We start from the raw sequence: 23856 nt of genomic DNA, 5'->3' as shown, positions 1-23856 counted from the left end.
TGTTGATAGCACGCCAAAAATGGAAATACGAATTGGCGTGTCATACATACGCCATTTCATGAGATCAGTCTGTAAATTCCCAACCTACATACATACATACATACATACATACATACACACACACACACACACACACACACACACACACACACACACACACACACACACACACACACACACACACACACACACACACACACACACACACACACATATACATACATTATATATATATATATATATATATATATATATACACATAAATATACACACGCACAGAAAATGTCTTAGATCTTTGAGTTCAGCTCATGAAAAATGGGGGCAAAAACAAAAGTGTTGCATTTATAATTTTGTTCTATGAACACAAAAGGCCTATTTCTCTCAAATATTGTTCACGAATCTGTCTAAATCTGTGTTAGTGAGCAATTCTCCTTTGCCGAGATAATCCATCCACCTCACAGGTGTGACATATCAAGATGCTGATTAGACAGCATGACTATTGCACAGGTGTGCCTTAGGCTGGCCATAATAAAAGGCCACTCTAAAATGTGCAGTTTTATCACACAGCACAGTGCCACAGATGTCGCAAGTTTTGAGAGCATTTGGCATGCTGACAGCAGGAATGTCCACCAGAGCTGTTGCCCATGAATTGAATGTTAATTTCTCTACCATAAGCCGTCTCCAAAGGCATTTCAGAGAATTTGGCAGTACATCCAACCGGCCTCACAAACGCAGACCACGTGTAACCACACCAGCCCAGGACCTCCACATCCAGCATCTTCACCTCCAAGATCGTCTGAGACCAGCCACCCGGACAGCTTCTGCAACAATCGGTTTGCATAACCTAAGAATTTCTGCACAAACTGTCATAAACTGTCTCAGGGAAGCTCATCTGCATGCTCGTCGTCCTCATCGGGGTCTCGACTTGATTGCAGTTCGTCGCCGTAACCAGTGTTGGGGAGTAACGGAATACATGTACCGGCGTTACGTATTCAGAATACAAATTATGAGTAACTGTATTCCGTTACAGTTACAATTTAAATAGTTGGTATTTAGAATAAAGTTACATTGTTGAGATCAATGGATTACATGACGATACTTTTCTGTTTCATGAGTTTATTCACTCTCTAAATAAATTAAGGCAACTCCATGCATTTCCCAGAAGCCCCAATATGAAAACGAAAAAAATAAGCGGTTTGCGTGATCAGTCACAATGGAGTCGGAAGAGGAGAAGTGGGAGCTAGAGGTAGAGAATGAGCCGGGACAACAGAGCCAGGGCAAGAATGCGTTTCTATCTTTGAAATTCAAACAGCATTTCACATTAAAGAAAGAGAAAGGAGAACAAATGTAACTGTTTATAAGTTATTAGTTTTTAATAGTTATTAAATATAAGTTTTTTTTTATTAGCCAGGGGTAGTCGTCTGCTGTCGTTTTACTGGTCACCTTGCTATTTTATAGTTGTATCAGGTAGGCTACAAGCTACAGGGCTGTAACGATATGCGATATGAAACCGAAATCGCGACACTCAGATCCATGAACCTGTGTCGCGTGTGAGAAGGCAGAATCGCGACCCACTCCTTCCAACTCCCAGAGTTATCCTTCCCGTCCAGAACCAATGCTAACACATCTTTAAATTACTATTAGTATTATTTGAATTTAACATTAGGCTATAAAATACGTAGACCTACAACACAAAACTAGTTGCGGAATAATTATTTAAAATTTAGCAATTGCGTTGGACGTGACATTTGCAGTCAAAACTTGAAATATAAATTCTCAGAAAATGCATTTATACGAATATATCGAAATGTCTGTTTATATATCCATACTCCCTTAATAATGGAGTCCAGACATTAGAAAAAATATGTCTACACATGCGTTTTATATTTAATATGAGGGAAATAAACATGCGTGACACAAAAAATATTTAACTTTTAGGCCAAATGTTTTTTAGTAGGCTACTTCTGTGAATTAGGCTACTGCGCAAAGCAAAAGTAATACCCACCGGATGAAGAAGGGTTGGCTCTCCACAGAACATAAAATATTCATTTTATTTTATTTTATTTTATTTTTCTTGTTAGCATTTATGAGGAAAAAACAATGTTACGGACGTGACCACTCTGAAAGCAGCACTAAGAGACTGCTTTAAAACTTTCACAGAGACATCAAACAGATGCACAAAGCCTTTCTTTAAAGTGAATTTCGATTTGTATTAATTGTATGTTAATTTTAATCAATGTTTCATCAACCAATTGCCTGGAATAAATAAATAAGTTGTAAATATAGCAGACAATAGATATCACGGCACGGAGGCGCCGGTGCGTGAACTGGGGCTAGTCTCATCGATGAACCGAAACTTACCGTATAAGGTAGGCTAGCCTACTTGCCTCACAGACATGTCTACTTTTAAACAGAACAATTCAAAACGAAAGAAAACAGACTGCTCTCTGTTTATGTAATCCGTATGAAATGTGCATTTCTCTCCGGCGCGTTCACTAGGGTGCTGCGAAGAACGCGAGTCAGCATAGTCAACTTCATCTTTGCAGCCGACACTAACATATTCAGTCATTAGGCTATTTTTTCCCGGTTCTTTGTGACAGCTTTTAGGTGCTTTATTGGCAGCGCCACCTTTACATGTTACATGAACGCGTCACCACCTCATTACCGCACCGGTGACCGCAACATACATAGTCTTTGTTCTTCTATGGCAAATTATAATATATTGCACTTTCAGGGAGGCATGGGCCTAACACATTCAGCCAGTTGGAACAGAAAAAACACCAGAATAGGTCTGTTTAGCAAGCAGGATTTGATGGCCGCATTCCTACACTTATAAAATGCAATTCAATGTGGAAGTAATCCAAGTATTTAGAATACGTTACTCAGATTGAGTAACGTAACGGAATACGTTACAAATTACATTTTTGGGCATGTATTCTGTATTCTGTAACGAAATACGTTTTGAAAGTATCCTTCCCAACACTGGCCGTAACCAACTTGAGTGGGCAAATGCTCACATTCGATGGCGTCTGGCACTTTGGAGAGGTGTTCTCTTCACGGATGAATCCCGGTTTTCACTGTACAGGGCAGATGGCAGACAGCGTGTATGGTGTCGTGTGGGTGAGCGGTTTGCTGATGTCAACGCTGTGGATCGAGTGGCCCATGGTGGCGGTGGGGTTATGGTATGGGCAGGAGTATGTTATGGACAATGAACACAGGTGCATTTTATTGATGGCATTTTGAATGCACAGAGATACTGTGACGAGATCCTGAGGCCTATTGTTGTGCCATTCATCAACGACCATCACTCAATGTTACAGCATGGTAATGCACGGCCCCATATTGCAAGGATCTGTACACAATTCCTGGAAGCTGAAAACACCTCAGTTGCATGAGCAGCATACTCACCAGACATGTCACCCATTGAGCATGTTTGGGATGCTCTGGATCGGCATATACAAGAGTGTGTTCCTGTGCCCGGTTGCATAAAGCACCTTAAGTTTTTCCCTTAAGTGTGGGACTTAAGGCGTGATTTCCCCTTAACTAAGGGAATGATTTAAGGGTGTTGCATATAATCCCTTAATGAGTTCTCTTAGGTAAGGGAAACCGTTAAGTGTTTCACGGCAGCGATCCAGGTTTGCCGTTATAAAAATCTATCGTTGCCATAGATACGCTCCTATACACATTAACCTAGGAGCTTTAAAACAACGAATAGCCTAAAGAAATGGATAAGGAAAACAAAAAAAGAAAGCCAAACTGGACTGAGGATGAGAAGTGTATTCTTCTAGATGAATATGGGAAAAGAAAAGGAATTTTAAGAAGCAAATTTAATCCCGTCATAACTGCTGGCAAAAAAAATAAACAGGAAATAACCGAGAAAATTAATGCACGGAACTTAGGAGTAAAGAGGACGGTTTCAGAGGTAATTAAAAAATATGAAAACATCTCTGTGGGGGCAAAAAAAGAAATAAGCATTCATAAGAGGGAGTCCAACAAAACTGGTAAGAAAAAAAACGCTCTTAGTTTTTTCTCTATTTTCTTCGCACGCACCGAGAGCTAACGATAACAAAACTGTAGGTGGAGGACCACCGCCAACAGAATTATCAGAGACAACTAAACTGGTCCAAGACATCCTTGGGGCGGACTCACCTGTCCTGGCTGGCATCCCTGGCGGCTTAGAGAGTGAAGTGACTCAACCAGAGGAATGTAACACGGAGTGAGAGAACATTATTGTCTTAAATTAAATAAAATGTATCTCTATGGGGATAAACGATATGAAAATCACGACAGGCGTAGTAATAAAATATTTTTATTTGTATATAAATATAAATTTTGATTGGTATTTCTTTGTTTCACGCGTTAGACCTTTCCAGCAATCAAAGCAACACCGACAGAGCGCCAGCAGTACGCCAAACCAGGCAACAAAGTGAGTTATTTATTAGTTAACAATTATTTTAGTTTTGTTAATTTGACTTAGAACAGCCCCAATATTATTTATTATATTATATTTCATAATTCCTCCAAAACACTTGTGAATTGCAGAAAGACGCAACTACCCTCTCCAGCCTCTACAAGAGAAGAAGTGCTGGAACTGCAGAGAGACGTCCTACAGCTACAAAAAACAAAGCTGCAATTGGAGATCGAAAAAATTAAAAAGGAGAAGGAAAATCAAGACCTTTACAACATAATTCTTAACAACAAACTGTTGCAACTACAAAGTGAAGGGAAAATAACAATAACATCACTTGACGAATAAATATATTATTATAAATACATTTTATGACATATCTGAAAAGTTTTGTATTTATTTATGTAATTACAAGGACAAATATATTAACAAAATTCCAATAATAATAGCAAAATACAATATAGCTAATATATTTATAAAATATTAATACTAAACAACACTAGCCTATAAATTATAATTTATAAATCATTACATTAACTTGCAACTGCTAACCTACTATATACATTGTATCATTAACATTAATAATAATTATTGTAATAGGCTAATAATACATTTTATTAATAATATTACTACTGCTGCTATATATATATATATATATATATATATATATATATATATATATATATATATATATATATATATATATATTTAAATATTAGCCTACAACTATTGGTCATACTAGGCCTGCTAATTAAAGAATGCATTTACGATGGCATCTCTGACAACAAATCCAGCCTGTTGGAAATCTTGCTGCAGAAGATTTGCTTCATGAGCCTCTTCTGCTTCATTACCCTCTTCTTCGAGCTCATCTTCCTCTTCGAAGGCAGAATACATCTTGGACATGTTAAAAAGAACAACGCAGGCGACAATAATTTTGCAAGCCCTTGGAGGCTCAACGCGCAGTTCACTGTGGAGACAGTGAAATCTCCGTTTAAGCTGTCCGATCGTCCTCTCAACTATCGACCTTGTGTGAGTCAACGCACTGTTGTATCTTTCCTACAGGACCAAAGAATAACCATAATTATCAACAAGTCAAAATACATTTTAATACACAAAAAAATATCAATAAGTTAGACAACATATGGCCTATGTTTTTACGTTCAGTTTATGTTTTTTTAAAGTTAGTAAAGAGGATTTTTTTTTCAAGTCAGTTTAATATCAAGTTGATATAATTTGTACATCTTAGTTGTCTGTAACATTATTAAATACATGCCTGCGCAGCGTTAAGGCAATTCATGAAGGGCGTCATGAGCCATGGTCGGCAGGGGTAACCACTGTCACCGAGCAGAAGACCACCGTGCATTCCAGCTTCAAAATCTCTCCCGATCTTACTCTCTGTCAAAATCCTAGAGTCATGTGTACTCCCTGGCCACGATGCAACGACATTTCTTATTCTGCACAGATGGTCACACACTAACTGCACATTAACAGAATGGTAATTTTTCCTGTTCACATACTGATCTTCGTGCGTGCGGGACGCTTGAATTCTGACATGTGTGCCGTCAATTACACCACTTATTCGAGGAAACCCCGCTTTCCGAAAAAAAGAGGTTTGAATGACATCAAGTTCAACACCAGATGGAAACGTCACGGTTTGGCTTAAATGACGGCAAAGGGCCCCTGCAACCCTGTGAATAACTCTACTGACGGACGACTTATGAACGTGGAAAACATCTCCCACTACAGACTGGAAACTCCCAGTTGCAAAGAACCGAAGTGCTATAAGTAACTGAAGCACAGAGGGTAGTGAGTGGTTGCGCTGGGTAACATGGCCAAGGTCGCCTTCCAGTTTGTCAGCAATTTCATAGATTCCGCGGCGATTAAATCGATATTCTCGAAGCAGTTTTTCATCGCTAAGATGATCCAAAGGGTTCTCCCTATCCCTAAAAATTCTTCTTGGCACATAATTATCTTCAATTGGTTCCATAAATTCAGCCATGTCGTCTTTTTTTGTCCGCGTTACTCTTAAGGTAAAGTTTTCCTAACCTTAAACTGTACTTAGGAAAATGACAGTTAAGGGGCTTTATGCAACACTTAACGGTTTTTAAGGGATTCCTTAAGTGAAAAAACAGCATTTAAGGGAAATTCTAAGTGTTTATGACGTTTCACTTAAAGAAACCCTTAAGTACCATATAAGGGCATTTTCTGCAACACCCTTAAGTTTAAGGGAAACATAAGGGCGAACTTAAGGGAAAATTACACTTAAGGTGCTTTATGCAACCGGGCACAGGTCCTGCCAATATCCTGTAACTTCGCACAGCCATTGAAGAGGAGTGGACCAACATTGCACAGGCCACAATCAACAGGTTTAGGAATAGGGTTTTGTTTAGGGTTAGTTGCTTGTAATTATGCATAATTTACTAATTACTACAGCAAGTACACGTAACATATGTAACAAGGACACTGTAAAATAAAGTGTTAGTAATACTTTTTTAGTAATAATTCAGAATTATACCTTGAATTTATTTGAGTATATAAAGGAAATATTACACCACTTGACTTTACAAGTCATTTCTAGAAAAGTATTGTATTCATTTTCAAATCAAGATGAATACATCACATTTCAGATTACATTTCTAAGAAGTTACCATGTGTTTTAAAATAGATCTTTGATCTTGAACTTTGTCACTGACCCACTTGCACTTGTTGATCAGGTATCAAGCATTACTCAATAAGCTGTTTGTAGTTTTGCAGGAATCAAGCATTACTCAATATGCTGTTTGTAGTTTTGCAAAAGTAGCCCAATGTACAAATAGCAAACAAATTGATGGATGCATGCAAAGGCATGCACACATGCAAAAGAAAATTTAGATTATTTTTCAGGCTTTCTCTGTGCTTTTTCTCAGACCATTTCTAGTTGTTTATACTACTAAATACAGCTTAGCAACATCTCAGATTAACCTGACATCGCTAGCTTACGTTATTGTTAGAACAACACGCTAGTAACTCGCTAGCCTGTTAACGCGCCACCCGTGCGCTCAGTTATTTATTTATTTTTCTCTCGCGCGCCCGCGCCTCTGAGTTCATAAAAAGCCCAGGTGAGTAAGAATCAGTCAACAAACACGGTGAGTAATGTCTTGTCCTGTTATTGTCACCTGCACTTCATGTTACATGTTTAGCATAGCCTTCCCCCTCGGCAATATAGGGTTTATATGTGATAAATGCAAGGAAACAGTCAGGCTGACGGAGAAGATTTCAGAATTAGAAACACGCATCCAAACTTTAATTGAGGATAGTAAGTGTGCTAGAGCTTTAGATTCTACTTTGGATGCGCCTAGCATAGTGAACTCTTTACATGATTCGGTTCCGGCTGAATTATTGCCTGTGCAGCCAGGCAGATGGGTGACAGTGAGGGTTCGCTCTAGTCACGGATCAAAAAACCACTCTTCCGTTCCGATTACCACAACAAATCGATTTGCCCCACTCAGTGAAACACCCACTGAGAATTCTGTTGATTGTGCCCTGGTCATTGGCGATTCTATTACACGGAACATGAAAATAGGGACACCAGCCAACATAGTCACATGTTTGGCGGGAGCCAGAGCGCCTGACATCAAAGCAAATTTAAAAGTGCTGGATAATGCTAATCGTAAATTCTCTAAGATTGTTATTCACGTCGGCACTAATGATGTTCGACTCCGCCAGTCGGAGATCACCAAAATTAATATTAAAGAGGTGTTTGAACTCGCAAGTACGATGTCAGGCACTGTAATTTGCTCTGGCCCCCTTCCTGTTCGAAGGAGTGATGAGATAGTTAGCAGATTGTCATCACTCAATGGCTGGCTGTCAAAGTGGTGTCCGCAAAATAATATAGAATTCATAGACAATTGGAAAAGTTTTTGGGGCAAACCTGACCTGTTGAAAAGAGATGGTATTCATACCTCCTGGGATGGTGCTGCTCTTCTCTCTAGTAATTTGGCTCATAGTCTTAGAGACAAAACATGACAATCTGGGGCTCAGGTCAGGAAGCAGACAAACTGGCTAAACCGACCGTCTGCTAGCGGCCTCGCGTCACAAGGTCAGATAAATCCCATCACATAGAGGCTCTTTCACCTAGATATCATCATATAGAGACTGTGTCTGTTCCCCGAATTTGGAAATCCAAAAAACGTCCAAACCGATCTAAGGTTAAAAATGTAATTGATATTCAACAAATAAAAAATAGATATAATACAGATGAGCAAATGATAAAGTTTGGGTTGCTGAATATTCGATCCCTTACTTCAAAAGCACTCATAGTTAATGATATGATTTCAGATTATAACCTAGATGTGCTGTGTATGACAGAAACCTGGCTAAAACCAGACTTTTACATTACAATTACAATTACATTACTTTAAATGAGTCCACCCCTCATGATTACTGTTATAAACATGAACCTCGCCTGAAAGGCAAAGGGGGAGGTGTTGCTGTAATTTATAGTATTATTTTCAAAACCACTAAAAAGTCTAGTTTAAAATATATTTCTTTTGAAGTGTTGGTGCTTAATGTAAAAATATATAATGTAAACGATAAATCAAGTTTGAGAATTCTGCTGGCAACTGTATACAGGCCACCAGGGCACCATAAAGATTTTATCAAAGAATTTGCTGACTTTCTATCAGAATTAGTATTGACTGCAGATAAAGTCCTTATTGTTGGTGATTTTAATATACATGTAGATAATGGAAAAGATGCAATGGGATTGGCATTTAAAGACATTCTTCACTCTATTGGAGTTAGACAACACGTGTCAGGACCTACTCATTGTCGTAATCATACCCAGATCTAATATTATCACATGGAATCAATGTTGATGCTGTTGAAATTCTGCAGCAGAGCGACGACATCTCAGATCATTATCTAGTCTCATGTAAATTACATTTAGCCAAGGCTGCAAAGCCAACTCCGTGTTACAAGTATGTTAGACCTATCACTTCTGCCACTAAAGATTGCTTTATCAATAATCTTCCTAATCAGTTTCATCGTCTCAGCATCCCAGATAGCTTAGAAGAACTTGATATTGCAACAGAAACTTTTAACTCTCTCCTTTCCAGCACTTTAGATACAGTTGCTCTGTTGCGCTTAAAGAAGATTAAAGAAAATAGTCCAACACCGTGGTACAACGAGCACACCCGGGCCCTTAAGAGAGCAGCCAGAAAAATGGAGCGCATCTGGAAGAAAACAAAACTAGAGATATTTCGGATTTCATGGAAGGAGAGCTCGATTGCTTACAGAAAGGCTTTAAAAGCTGCTAGATCTGCTTATTTTTCAACCCTATTAAAAGAAAATAAACATAATCCAAGGTATTTATTTGAAAAAGTGGCTACACTAACGAAAAAGAAAGCTTCAAGCCCAGAAGTTTCCAAGAAACACATCAGTAATGACTTTATGAACTTCTTCACTTATAAGATTGATAATATTAGGAACAAAATTATAACTATGCAACCGTCTACTACAGCATCACATCAGGGAGTGCATTATAGTCTCCCCGAGGTAAAATTTGATTCATTTGTTGCCATAGGAGAGGAAGAATTTTGCAAACTCGTTAATTCATCTAAATCGACAACATGTATGTTAGACCCTATACCGACTAAACTACTGAAAGAGATGCTTCCAGAAGTCATAGATCCTCTTCTTAACATCATTAATTCATCTTAGTCTCTAGGATACGTACCAAAAACCTTTAAGCTGGCTATGATTAAACCGCTTGTTAAAAAAACGCAACTTGATCCTACAGAATTAGTCAATTACAGGCCGATCTCAAATCTACCTTTTCTGTCAAAGATACTAGAAAAGGCAGTATCCTCACAACTGTGTTCCTTTCTTGAAAGAAATGGTATCTGCGAGGATTTCCAGTCAGGATTTAGACCGCACCATAGCACTGAGACAGCTCACATTAGAGTCACAAATGATTTGCTCTTATCATCCGATCGTGGTTGTATCTCTCTATTAGTGTTACTTGATCTTAGTGCTGCATTTGACACCATTGACCACAACATTCTCTTAAATAGACTAGAAAACTATGTTGGCATTAGTGGAATTGCATTAGCATGGTTTAAATCATATTTATCTGACCACTATCAGTTTGTAGCAGTAAATGAAGAGATGTCTTATCGATCACAAGTTCAGTATGGCATACCACAAGGCTCAGTACTAGGACCGCTGCTGTTCACTCTGTACATGCTACCTTTAGGAGATATCATTAGGAAACATGGAATTAGCTTTCACTGTTATGCTGATGATACTCAGCTCTATATTTCTTCCAAACCTAACGAAACTCACCAATTCACAAAATTATCGGAATGCATAGTTGATATCAAAAATTGGATGACTAGTAATTTCCTACTACTAAATTCTGAAAAAACAGAGATTCTAATTATTGGACAAAAAACTTCCACATGTAATAACCTAGTAATAACCCGTCTAACACTTGATATTTTAAAATATTGCTGATTCCTTACAAAGCACTAAATGGTTTAGCTCCCCAGTACTTGAACGAGCTCTTAATGCATTATAGTCCTTCACGTCTATTGCGATCTCAAAACTCCGGCCAGTTGATAATACCTAGAATATATAAATCGACTGCTGGCAGTAGATCCTTTTCCTATTTAGCACCAAAACTTTGGAACAATCTTCCTAACATTGTCCGGGAAGCAGACACAGTCTGTCAGTTCAAAGCTAGACTAAAAACACATCTCTTTGACCTAGCATTCACATAACACTCTATAGACTTCTATAATTCAATATTAGGCTGCTTAGATTAGGTCAGCCGGAACTGGGAACACTTCCCTCAAATCCTGATGTACTCGTTACATCATAAGAAGAATGGCATCTACGCTAATTTTAGTGTCTTTGTTTATCCCGAGGTTTTCCCACAGCCTGCTGGATCCAGGCCGTTTCCAGATCTGACGAAGGACTTTCGCCTGGACCTGATGACAATGCAGTGCTGAAGTGCCAACTAGCCTCTCCCTATGGAGGATCCCTATACCACTCTACAGATAAAGCGTTGTGGAATTTTTCGGTTTGCGTACCTACCCAAAGTGATAAGATAAAATAAAAATTCTGCATCAAAATTTATAGACAAGTAGTTTGTTTAGGCATGTTTTATAAGGAATTACAAACCTGCGCACATATATTCAAACGCACATAACTATAGAATCAATTCTTAATGTGCATGTGAACGCCATCAGCGTCTATCACAGGTTCACGTTTAAAGTCTGTTTAGAGAGAACGGTGTCGTCTTAGCGGCCCCTAATTTAATAACAAATGATCATTTAGACGGAAGTGAATCAATCAAAACTAACTTTAGCTGGAAAAAACATTTTTCAAGAGCCACAATAAAACCAAACCAATCTCTGTTACCTTAAATTTTATGTTTATCTCTGTAAAGCTGCTTTGAAACAATCTACATTGCTAAAAGCGCTATATAAATGAGGATGACTTGACTTGACATGGCTGCTCTGTTAAGTCTTTGTCGTCAGTTAGGAACCTGGGTGAGCTCTTTGATACCAATCTTTCATTTGAAAGTCACGTGTCTAGTGTCTGTAAAACCGCATTTTTCCATCTTAAAAATATATCTAAATTATGTCATATGCTCTCATTGACAAATGCGGAACAACTAGTTCATGCGTTCATGACATCAAGGCTAGATTATTGTAATGCTCTACTGGGTGGTTGCCCTGCACGCTTAATAAACAAACTACAGCTAGTTCAAAACGCAGCCGCTAGAGTTCTTACCAGAACCAGGAAGTACGACCATATTAGCCCGGTTCTGTCAACACTGCATTGGCTCCCTATTAAACATCGTATAAATTTTAAAATATTGCTGATTACTTACAAAGCACTAAATGGTTTAGCTCCCCAGTACTTGAGCGAGCTCTTAACGCATTATAGTCCTTCACGTCTATTGCGATCTCAAAACTCCAGCCAGTTGATAATACCTAGAATATATAAATCGACTGCTGGCGGTAGATCCTTTTCCTATTTAGCACCAAAACTTTGGAACAATCTTCCTAACATTGTCCGGGAAGCAGACACAGTCTGTCAGTTCAAAGCTAGACTAAAAACACATCTCTTTGACCTAGCATTCACATAACACTCTATAGCCTTCTATAATTCAATATTAGGCTGCTTAGATTAGGTCAGCCGGAACTGGGAACACTTCCCTCATATCCTGATGTACTCGTTACATCATAAGAAGAATGGCATCTACGCTAATTTTAGTGTCTTTGTTTATCCCGAGGTTTTCCCGCAGCCTGCTGGATCCAGGCCGTTTCCAGATCTGACGAAGGACTTTCGCCTGGACCTGATGACAATGCAGTGCTGAAGTGTCAACTAGCCTCTCCCTATGGAGGATCCCTATACCACTCTACAGATAAAGCGTTGTGGAATTTTTCGGTTCGCGTACCTACCCAAAGTGATAAGATAAAATAAAATTCTGCATCAAAATTTATAGACAAGACAAGTAGTTTGTTTAGGCATGGTTTGTAAGGAATTACAAACCTGCGCACATATATTCAAACGCACATAAATATAGAATCAATTCTTAATGCGCATGTGAACGCCATCAGCGTCTATCACAGGTTCACGTTTAAAGTCTGTTTAGAGAGAACGGTGTCGTCTTAGCGGCCCCTAATTTAATAACAAATGATCATTTAGACGGAAGTGAATCAATCAAAACTAACTTTAGCTGGAAAAAACATTTTTCAAGAGCCACTATAAAACCAAACCAATCTCTGTTACCTTAAATTATAGACTGTGTATGTGAGTGAAAATGTCCTGCGGCAGGGTGACTTATATCCCCATACGCAGAAACCGAATGTGTGTGAAAAGAGAGAGGAAGAAAAGCATATCTTTGGCACTTCCTCTCTCTTTACTTGCTAAACACACAATTGAGCACTGATCTGTATAAATGACTGGATTGCTCATGACATCATAAAAAGTGAAGCCAGCCAATAAAAAGTGAAGCAGTTAAAAATTCTATCCCACTATCCGACAATTTTCTTTAGGGGTCTCCCTTGTCACTCTTAACAATCCTTTTCCTCCCTCTACATGTGATTTTTTTAACTCTGTCCCCAGAGTTGGACCGGTGACCCAAAGGTTGCTGGTTCGATTCCAGTACCGGCAGGAATATGACTGAGGTGTCTTTGAGCAAGGCACCTAACCCCCGATCGCTCCCCGGGCGCCACTCAAGGCTGCCCGCTGCTCCGGGTGTGTGTATCCACGTTTGCAGTGTGTGTGTGTTCACTACTCTGCTCCTAATGTGTGTCCACTTACTTGGATGGGTTAAATGCCGAGGTCAAATTCCAAGTATGGGTTACCATACTTGGCCATCACGTGTCACTTTCACTTTCATGTTTCTGCATTGTTATGAAGGAGCGCTGCAACTGCTAAGAAAGAAAGACTAGGTGAAAAAGAAAAAAAGTAAGCAACAATGTTCTATCAGCTCGTCATTTAATCGCTAAATAAACCTGGTCAGGACCCTAATGTGAACCAATTAAATAAATAAGCATGAATTATTGATTTCACATCAAACAAAAACAGAGACTAAAAACAAAGATACCCCAGAGTGACTATAGTGTTAGCACAGGCTGATTTCTCGCTCTCTATTTCCAGTATTGCTTTCTCAGAAAAGGACAATAAGACAGGCATGCCAGGTCTCACTCTGGGGACACTGCTGCACAAGACAGGACTGTTCAATCTGCATCACTGTGACAGATAGCCACCAAATAGTTAAAATAGTTATTTTTCTGCCAAAAACAGCCGCGGGAGCAACTATGCGTGTGTGAGACTCATTGAGCAAGGAGAAATATGGCAGAAATTGTACTCCTTGATTTGGTAAGGAGCTTTGATCTCTTTTGAGAGGCTATTGAGTAAAAGCCACACAGAAACTGAATAAAAGATGGACTTAAACTGGGGGCGGCATTAACCTGCAAACACACGTCCTCTCAACACAGAGCTCTTTAACAAAATTATATACAGTAGTACTTTCCTTTGATATGAGCAAATGGACACACAGCACATGTGTATGTGTGCGAGTTTACCGAGGACAGTTTTGTTAGCTAAAGCTAACAAAACTTCACTTTGGGGACACCCTCAAAGGGAAAAAGTTATTCATATTTCATAAAGTACTTTTTTTTTTTTAAACCCTAAATGTTTTCTTTTAGGGACAAAGGGTTTGATCTGTAAATATTATAATTAGGTTAAATAAACTAATAAGCTTCATTGCATTACTTCAGCTCAGCGGGTCTCCAAAGCCAGAGCAGAGAGACGACGTTAAATGACCTCATGTCTCAAAGCACATAACGTTATAATAATGATGAACGTAAACAACTTACAGAGCTCTACTTGTGCCACCTGACTGCTGCAGTTTCATTTCACCGTTGATGGATTTAAGCAATTTTCTCTGGCAACACTGAGTCTAAGGACGTGAACAGCTCCGAGAACAACACGGGTTGCCATCTCGTAATTACGGTTACGAGTACGCTGCATAAGCTCGTTGTTTTGGTTCAGGAGAAACTGTGAAAGGTGATTTCTGAAAAAAGACTGTCTACAACTCTGCATAGCCCAGGAACAACCTGATGAAGTGATCTGCACAAGCATTTGTGACCAGTCACGGAAACTAGGGACACAAGTCGGTTCTGGGGCATTTTGAGTTATTCATAGATTCTGAGAGTGTAATATCCAAGCTTTCCAACGATGTGTAACATGTGGAAATCTGATAATATTTGGAGAAGTTGTGGCCATTTTAAAGTAGGCACTTAAAAAAGCTCAAAGAGGAGAAAACGAGCTCTAAAAGATTGTGCAGTTCTCACCTGTCTCTGCTGCTGGGGGTGACAATAGGGCTCATTTACATCTCATTTAGATAAGCCATACCCCCTGTAAAGCTCCTCCATGTGCTTTACAGCTTTTTTTACACTTCGAATGAGTGCACTTCTGCCGCACTAGGCGAAAAACAATTGTGCTGCCCCTCTATTTGCAACGTACCAGCAACAACACACAAAGACCAATATGCCATATAGCCTGCATATAACGCGAAACCAGCAACAACACATAAAGACCAATATGCCATATACATATAACGCAAAACCAGCAACAACACACAAAGACCAATATGCCATATAGCCTGCATATAACGCAAAACCAGCAACAACACACAAAGGCCAATATGCCATATACATACAGTATAACGCAAAACCAGCAACAACACACAAAGACCAATATGCCATATACATATAACGCAAAACCAACAACAACAAACAAAGACCAATAAGCCATAGGCCTACATATAGCGCAAATAGTACGCAACGCTCGTGTGCCCAAAATGTCAACAATATTAAAGTTTATGTAGGAGGCAAATGCCTGCTGGCATTTTTCTTTAAGCAGTCATTTCTGCAATTTTCCAAATAATCACATTTCACCTCCTCAAATTACTGTTGCAAATCTCTTTACACCACTTTCTTATGTGCGTATACACACACAAATGAAATGTCCGCAAGCACATTATATCATCAGCAGGTTCAGCATCTTAAATAACGACTAAAGAGCAAATGAAGCTTAACTTACATTTCAGAAACACGCACGGCAGGCCTTCATCGCAGCAGCAAAGGTCTTAACTGCATCCTCTATTTCGATTCTCCATCACATATGAAACAGCCAGCCACCGCTGTCAGCGAGCCGAGCCGCCGTATTGAAGCACTGAGGGCGAGCGCGCTGCGCCCATACCTCCGGTTCAGTTTCCCGAGCCCACGAAGTGCGGCGAAAACATTTTCGGTGTAACTGCCAGACGGTTCATCTCGTCTGCGACAATCTTTGCGGCATCCATCTTCATTGAATTTTGATATCAGAGAGAGCTGGCCAGAGCACAGCATAATAAGTAGCCATGTGGTTGACTTGGAGGGCGGGGGCAAAAGCGCCGGGTTATTCAGTATTGATATACACACAGACAATGACACGCCACGCCCCTACTGCAAGCTAGAATCTCCGAAAACAAGCCGATTTCAACCTCAAAATGTAAGCTTTTAAATATACCAATACTGCTATCTCAAACATGGAGAGGCTTCTTCGTGATTTCAATTAACAGATTCTCCAAAAAATTGAAAATTACCAATTTTGAAAAAAAACTCTTCTTTCTCATTTTGCTCGAAAGTTGTGCTGCCGACTTGTGTCCCTGGTTTCTGTGACGGGTCACATTTATTTTTACACATCCTTATAAAGACTGGAATACACTACACAACTTTTGCCCCGATTTGCAGTCTAGATCAGTCGACAATAGTTGCCGAAAGTCTGTGCCAGTCGGAGTTGACTAATGGTACAGAAATGGTACCGCCATTTTAAAACAAGCTGTGTACACACACAGCCTGTATATTTAATCCACAAACTAACTCAATGGTGTGTTTGATTGGTCCTGTCGTTATAGGGGTGGAACGGTACATGTATTCGTATTGAACCGAATCGGTACAGGCGTCACGGTTCGGTGCACGAATTTGCACGTAGAATACACGGTATAAAAATAAATAAAACTCTAAATAGCGATAAAATTAGCTCAATTGGCGTTTGGTCTGAACGCAGCATAATGAACAGACCTTTGATGTCAATATTGCAATGCTGAAGTGTGTGTGCGAGAGAGGGAGAGGCGCGGGCGCGATCGAACTGTGTGTCTGTGTGCGTGTGAGAGAGAGAGGCGCAGGCACGATCGAAGTGTGTGTGTGTGTGTGAGAGAGAGAGAGAGAGAGAGAGAGAGAGAGAAGAGAGAGAGAGAGAGAGAGAGAGAGAGAGAGAGAGAGAGAGAGAGAGAGAGAGAGAGAGAGATAGAGAGGCGCGGGTGCGATCGAACAGTGGAAACAAAAACATACTCCGTAAACATATCATTCAAACTGCAAAGTGTTTCAATATATTTGTGTACACTCGCAATAAAACACAACATTGTGCTTTTGTCACACTCTCTTGTCAAACTGTAACCTACAACTGTCACCCAACCAAAATTGCACGCACGCACGCACGCACAGTTTTACTTTTAAGTTACACATTCTACATTGATTAAAAAAGAAAATCAAATGTGGTTTTTAATTGTAGCCTAGTATTATTTTGTACGGAAATCAATTATTTATAATTCAGATGGGAATAAAGTTAGGGTTAATTAAAATTAAGAAAAACAAATATATTGATCTGAAATATAGCGAATTAATTTTAAATTCATTCAAACATACCAAACATATCGCAAGGTCTTTTTGTCTTTTTATTAATTTAATTAATAAACTAATTAAATTATATAAAACTATTGTCAGTGCACAACAAATAAACTGGTTCTATGCCTTTATTAATAAAACGTATTTAAAAAATACAAGGCTTAAGACATTTATAAAAATACCTTCTGCATTTTGGTTTTGCTTTTCACTCCATTGTACCGAAATCGTACCGAACCGTGATGTCTGAACCGAGGTATGACCCGAACCATGACTTCTGTGTACCGTTCCACCCCTATGTCGTTACATAGTTACCCTTAATCTTCACAACTCCTCACTCAAGTAGACTCCGTGAAGTCTGTCTGCCCCAATGTGAATTACCAACCTTCTCACTTCAAAGACATTTGGGACATTGGTTGTTCTCAATGAGAGAACAGTATAGGCTGCAAGAAACAGACATGCAGTCCCATAGAAATGGAATTATCTCCACTAAATTCATTTACAAATCTGTCTAATGAATGAACATGCATTTCCCCAGTACATTTTGAGTATTATTACTGTTTGTATATTGTCATCTTATATTGTATAGTTTATATATTGCCTGATGATAGAACTACTACTTAATGTAGCCCCATCTAGGTGGTGTCTCCTATCAAAATGTTCCTCGTTTAATGACTCACACTTTGGTGGACATCGCCTTCTCATAGAATGCAGTGTGTGTTTGTTATATTTATTTTTTAGTATAAATGGACAAATTTGCATGATTGGAGTAAGCTGGCAGTTTGAGTTTTGGCTTGACCAATGAGAAAGGTGCAATTCTCAAGCGGTAAAAACTGTTTACATTCACTTATGACATGAAAACTGCGTTTATGTAAATACCCGACAAGACAATAGTTTTGTTAGTATTTGACCGTTTAAGAGCAACAAGCCACAAAAAAGAAATCCATTGGGCACTCGTGAGCTGTTTGAGTGGCAGCGTTGTGTGTGCTGTGGAAATAGCTGTGGATGGCGGATGGATGATGAGTTTTGTGACGCGGTTGCGGATGAAATAATAGCCCATCCGCGCATCTCTAGTACAAATGATTGGCTCTTATCATCCGATTGTGGTTGTATCTCTCTATTAGTGTTACTCAATCTTAGTGCTGCATTTGTCACTATCAACCACAACATTCTTTTAAATAGACTCAAAAATTATGTTGGCATTAGTGGAATTGCATTAGCGAGGTTTAAATCATACTTATCTGGCCGTTATCAGTTTGTAGCAGTAAATGAAGAGCTGTCTTATCGATCAAAAGTTCAGGAGTGCGTTCCACAAGGCTCAGTACTAGGACCGTTGCTGTTCACTCTGTACATGCTACCGTTAGGAGATATCATTAGGAAGCATGACATTAGTTTTCACTGTTAAGCTGATGATACTCAGCTCTATATTTCGCCACGCCCTGACGAAACCCACCAATTCACAAAATTATCGGAATGCATAGCTAATACAAAAAATTGGATGACTAGTAATTTCCTACTACTTAATTCTGAAAAAACAGAGATTCTAATTATTGGGCAAAAAACTTCCTCACATACTAAACTAGACTACTGTCTTGATGGCTGCTCTGTCAAGTCTTTGTCATCGGTTAGTAACCTGTGTGTGCTCTTTGATACCAATCTTTCATTTGAAACTCACGTGTCTAGTATTTGTAAAACCGCATTTTTTAATCTTAAAAATATATCTAAATTACGTCATATGCTCTCAATGACAAATGCGGAACAGTTAGTTCATGCGTTCATGACATCAAGGCTAGATTATTGTAATGCTCTTATGGGTGGTTGCCCTGCACACTTAATAAACAAACTACAGCTGGTCCAAAACGCAGCAGCTAGAGTTCTTACCAGAACCAGGAAGTATGACCATATTAGCCCGGTTCTGTCAACACTGCATTGGCTCATTATTAAACATCGTATAAATTTTAAAATATTGCTGATTACTTACAAAGCACTAAACGGTTTAGCTCCCCAGTACTTGAGCGAGCTCTAAACGCATTATAGTCCGTCACGTCTATTGCGATCTCAAAATTCCGGCCAGTTGATAGTACCTAGAATATCAAAATCGACTGCTGGCGGTAGATCCTTAGAACGGTGTCGTGTTAGCAGCCCCTAAGTTAATAACCAATGATCGTTGCAACAGAAGTGAATCAATCAAAACTAACTTTAGATAGACAATAACTTCATTATAGAGCTGCAGTAAAGCCAAAACAATCTCTGTTACTTTAATTTCCTATTATCACTGTGAAGCTGCTTTGAAACAATCTATATTGTTAAAAGCGCTATATAAATGAAGGTGACTTTACTTGACTTATGTTGTTGTTGTAAGAGAAATCAGAATTGATGGTATAAAATAAAAAAGCTTTTACAGTTTTTAGCAATTGAAATATTTTTGAAGGATTTTTTACACAGCACCCCTGCTCTCGCCAGACGGCACACTAGGATGCCGAGGCACCCCGGTTGGGAATCACTGCTCTATCTACCAGTGTTGCCATAAAATACAATACAAATACAATAACAATAGAAAAGTAAATTAAAAGAACACACGTAACAAATTAGCCTTAATATTTGACTTGTCAGAAAAGATTAAAACATTACAAACACTTAAAAAAGGTACATACGCTGGTGGTCTTCATCTTCAGGTGATAGATGAGCCATGTGTAGTGGAACTGAGTTTCCTCCGCATTGACAGATTTGGGGTGGATACAAACTTTCCCATCAGCCTTAGTGTACACCGGCCTGCAAAACCACACAATTTAAGAATTTTTCAAAAACTGAAATGCCCCATATTGTGTGAAGCAACAGAGCATAGTTAATTTTGGTCATGCATACCTTTTAGGGCAGGTTTATCAAAATAATTGAAACAATAATAAACCACCCAGGAGGGGTGTCAAATAAATGTAATAGAAGTTGTAAGCAGAAATGTTGTTAATTTAATTAAATAATCTGTACTTATTTTAGGAAGACAGACATTCTGATCAGAGACTTACACTATCGTTCAAAGGTTCGGGGTCAGGACGATTTTTTAAAATAATTAACATATTTATTAATCAAGGATGCATTAAATTGATAAAAAGGGACAGCATTTATTTGAAATTATGAATGTTTTGATCAAAGTTCTGTTAATTTACACTTACACCATCATCAAAGAATCCTGAAATAAATCATGGTTTCCACAAAAGTGTTAAAGGATTAGTTCACTTTAAAATGAAAATTACCCCATGATTTCACCCCAAATTTACCCTCAAGGCATCCTAGGTGTATATGACTTTCTTCTTTCAGACGAATACAATCGGAGTTATATTAAAAAATATCCTGGCTCTTCCAAGTTTTATAATGGCAGTGGATTGTAATTCATCCATCCAACATAAACAAACTCCAAAAGGCTCCTGTGAGTTAATAAAGACCTTCTGAAGCAAAGCGGTGAGTTTGTGTAAGAAACATATTCATATTTAACACGTTACAAAGTAAAATTATAGCTTCCGGCCAAACGCAGAAAGAAAGTCATATACACCTAGGATGGTTCGAGGGTGAGTAAATCATGGGGTAATTTTAATTTGAAAGTGAACCAACCCTTTAAGCAGCACTACTGTTTTCAACATTGATAATAAGAAATGTTTGATGAGCATCAAATCAGCATATTGATACAGCGTACAGCGTATGATTTCTAAAGGATCATGTGACACTGAAGAATGAGGTAATGATGCTGAAAATTCAGCTTGCCATAACAGGAATAAACTAAATTTTTAAATGTATTGTAATAGAAAACTGTTTATCTTAAATTGCAATAATATATTGTTTTTACAGTATTTTTGATCAAATAAATACAGTCTTGATGAGCATTAAAGACTTTTTCAAAAACAAACATTTGAATGGTATAAGGTTACACTACAATATAAATGTTAAGCAGACTTTAGTTTACACTGATAGTCTAGCAGGGAGAGCAGTAACGAATTGAGCTAGGCTTAATGTAAAGGTTTTAAATCACAGACAGAATGGCGTATGAATAACAGAATGATGGTAAATGGAAGCCGTGCAAATAGCGGACAGATTGAATTGGTGTATACAGTGGCGTGAACGAGGTGTGCAGCAGTAGGGCTGTGAAGGAGCACTGATGCACTTTGTGTGCATTAAAGCTGAAATCAAACGTCACAACAAGGCGCTTCCTTATGGTGCGTTCACACCAGACGCGACTAGAGCAAACTAAAGTTTGAAGCGAAATTTACGCGCGTCGGAGGCGAAATCTGTTGGCGGCCATCTTTTTACAAGACAGCTAATGTTGATCGAGCATTCATCGAGAGAGTCACCGCTCTGTATTTGCTCTGGAGAGCAGAACAGCGGCGTAGGTAGTCTGATGTGTTACGCGCAAATTATTTTATTTAGTGCTTTTTGTGCATTCACGCGTTTGACGCGAATTGGCATCTGCCGCCCGAGTTGAAAAATCTGAACTTCTGCATCAGTTCGCGCCGCGTTAACCAATCAGGAGCCTGCTTGCTGCTGTCACGTGGTGAAGTAAATATTTTATCACATAAAATATGAGACATTCATTTTGTATTGAATGCTAATTATTCCATATCTAATCTAGATTATATGAAACATTATTATTATTCTAATGTAAAGACAACCAACATACTTTAGTGCAAGAACATAGTTCGTGTCTGGACAGTGTTGTGTGAGGGAAAAAAAAAAATCACAAGACAGTTTTATCACTTTTGTAGTAGCCTAGGCTGGCTCCATTATCATCAAAACAAAAATAAATTAGTCAAGTCAAGTCATCCTCATTTATATAGCCCTTTTAACAATGTAGATTGTTTCAATTACAGATTAGGTGGGTGAGGGCGAGGGTGATCCTCGCTCCGATGCGGGACAACAGGTCATCAAATTGGGCGCGGGACAGGCGGAAGTACTGCTGAGAGCGGCCGTCATACTAGGCACAGCCCCTGGAGCAAATGGTGAAACTCGCCAAACTGGGTTCGCCTCTGAAGGGCCTGGTGGTCCCAAATACGGCGACAATGATCACTACGCCGCTGTTCTGCTCTCCAGAGCAAATACAGAGCGATGACTCTCTCGATGAATGCTCGATCAACATTAGCCGTCTTGTAAAAAGATGGCCGCCAACGGACGCCTCTGACGCGCGTAAATTTCGCTTCAAACTTTTGTTTTTTATGGATTCGAATGGATTCAAAGTGTTCAAGTGTATAACTAGACGCGGCAGGCGAGAATTTGACGCTCTATTCGCGTATGGTGTGAACGCAGCATTAGAGTTATGACAATAACAAAAACCATGTTCAATAGCCAGTGTTAAAGTCGGCATGAAACGGAAGTTGAGATTGTCATTTTTTCCTTGTTGTGACGAAAAAAATGTAGGGCGGGGCTTGATTTCGTCCTTCGGGAATTGATTGGATCGTTGAAGGTTGGGCGTTGCAAACAAAATGGAGGCAGATTTGAATGCCAGTTTACATTCAGTTGTGGAGGACTTCTCTCCACCAGACTCCCCACCGTTACTGTACGTACACACCGCCGCCAACTTGAGCTTGCAAAGCTATTGGAAGTCATTCATTTTCAATGGAAGCTGGCTTCTCTCAGCTGCAAGGAGGGTCAAATCCATCGGCGTTGCGTTTTGGGCGTTTTGAGCGTCAATCAAAAAGTTGAAAGTAGCTCAACTTTATGGTAATGAGCTATGACGCGGTTCAGCGGCAAGCAGCGGCAAAACGCCAGCAACCAATCGGAATATAGACGTCCTCCGCGCTGGCTGATTCCGGAGAAACATACGATGTAAACTTTCGTTCCTACCAAAACATTACTTCCGAGAAAATGGAGGAGAAGTTAATAATCGCCGTTGCTGGGTTTCCTATTATTTATGACATGACGTGATTTGCGTATAGGGACCAGTTACAAAAGAATGAGGCATGGGATAAAATAGCTGGGATAGTTGGTGTATCCGGTGAGTTGGTGAAGTGCGTGCTGATGATAATATTTTTAACAAGGAGGGAAATAATTGCACAACAATGAGCAGTGCACCGTAGCATGCTAGTCTTCCTTGCTTGATGTAAATTGTGCGATCTGTTTGCAGATATTTTACCCTTATTTAATGCGCAAAAGTAATTAAAAGTAAAAGAAGCATTTTAGTGCAATGCACTTACATTAATGAGTTGTGTCAAACGGGAGGTTTACGGCTACAACATCTGG

The 23856-nt window shown here is 39.1% G+C and overlaps 1 protein-coding gene and 1 long non-coding RNA gene across 3 annotated transcripts in view; one reads left to right on the top strand and one right to left on the bottom strand.

Moving 5' to 3' along the window:
• The window catches only part of dhx36 (DEAH (Asp-Glu-Ala-His) box polypeptide 36), a 146415-nt gene that overhangs the window by 1098 nt on the left and 121461 nt on the right, over positions 1-23856 (bottom strand). For both annotated transcript variants that reach the window (XM_077248126.1, XM_077248127.1), the window contains exon 23: positions 20289-20406. In XM_077248126.1, coding sequence (XP_077104241.1) covers positions 20289-20406 — 118 coding nt within the window. The remainder of the gene's footprint in view (positions 1-20288; positions 20407-23856) is intronic.
• LOC143757191 (uncharacterized) lies at positions 3870-4795 on the top strand. The gene is made up of 3 exons (XR_013210430.1): positions 3870-4216; positions 4364-4426; positions 4543-4795. It is a non-coding gene; the product is annotated as an uncharacterized LOC143757191 (long non-coding RNA).

Source organism: Siphateles boraxobius, unplaced genomic scaffold (assembly GCF_051911475.1).
Source record: "Siphateles boraxobius isolate OS27281-9 unplaced genomic scaffold, OSU_SipBor_1 30, whole genome shotgun sequence".
NCBI classification, from domain to species: domain Eukaryota; kingdom Metazoa; phylum Chordata; class Actinopteri; order Cypriniformes; family Leuciscidae; genus Siphateles; species Siphateles boraxobius.
The sequence above is the reverse complement of the archived record's forward strand: the minus strand, read 5'-3'. Positions and strand labels throughout refer to the sequence as shown.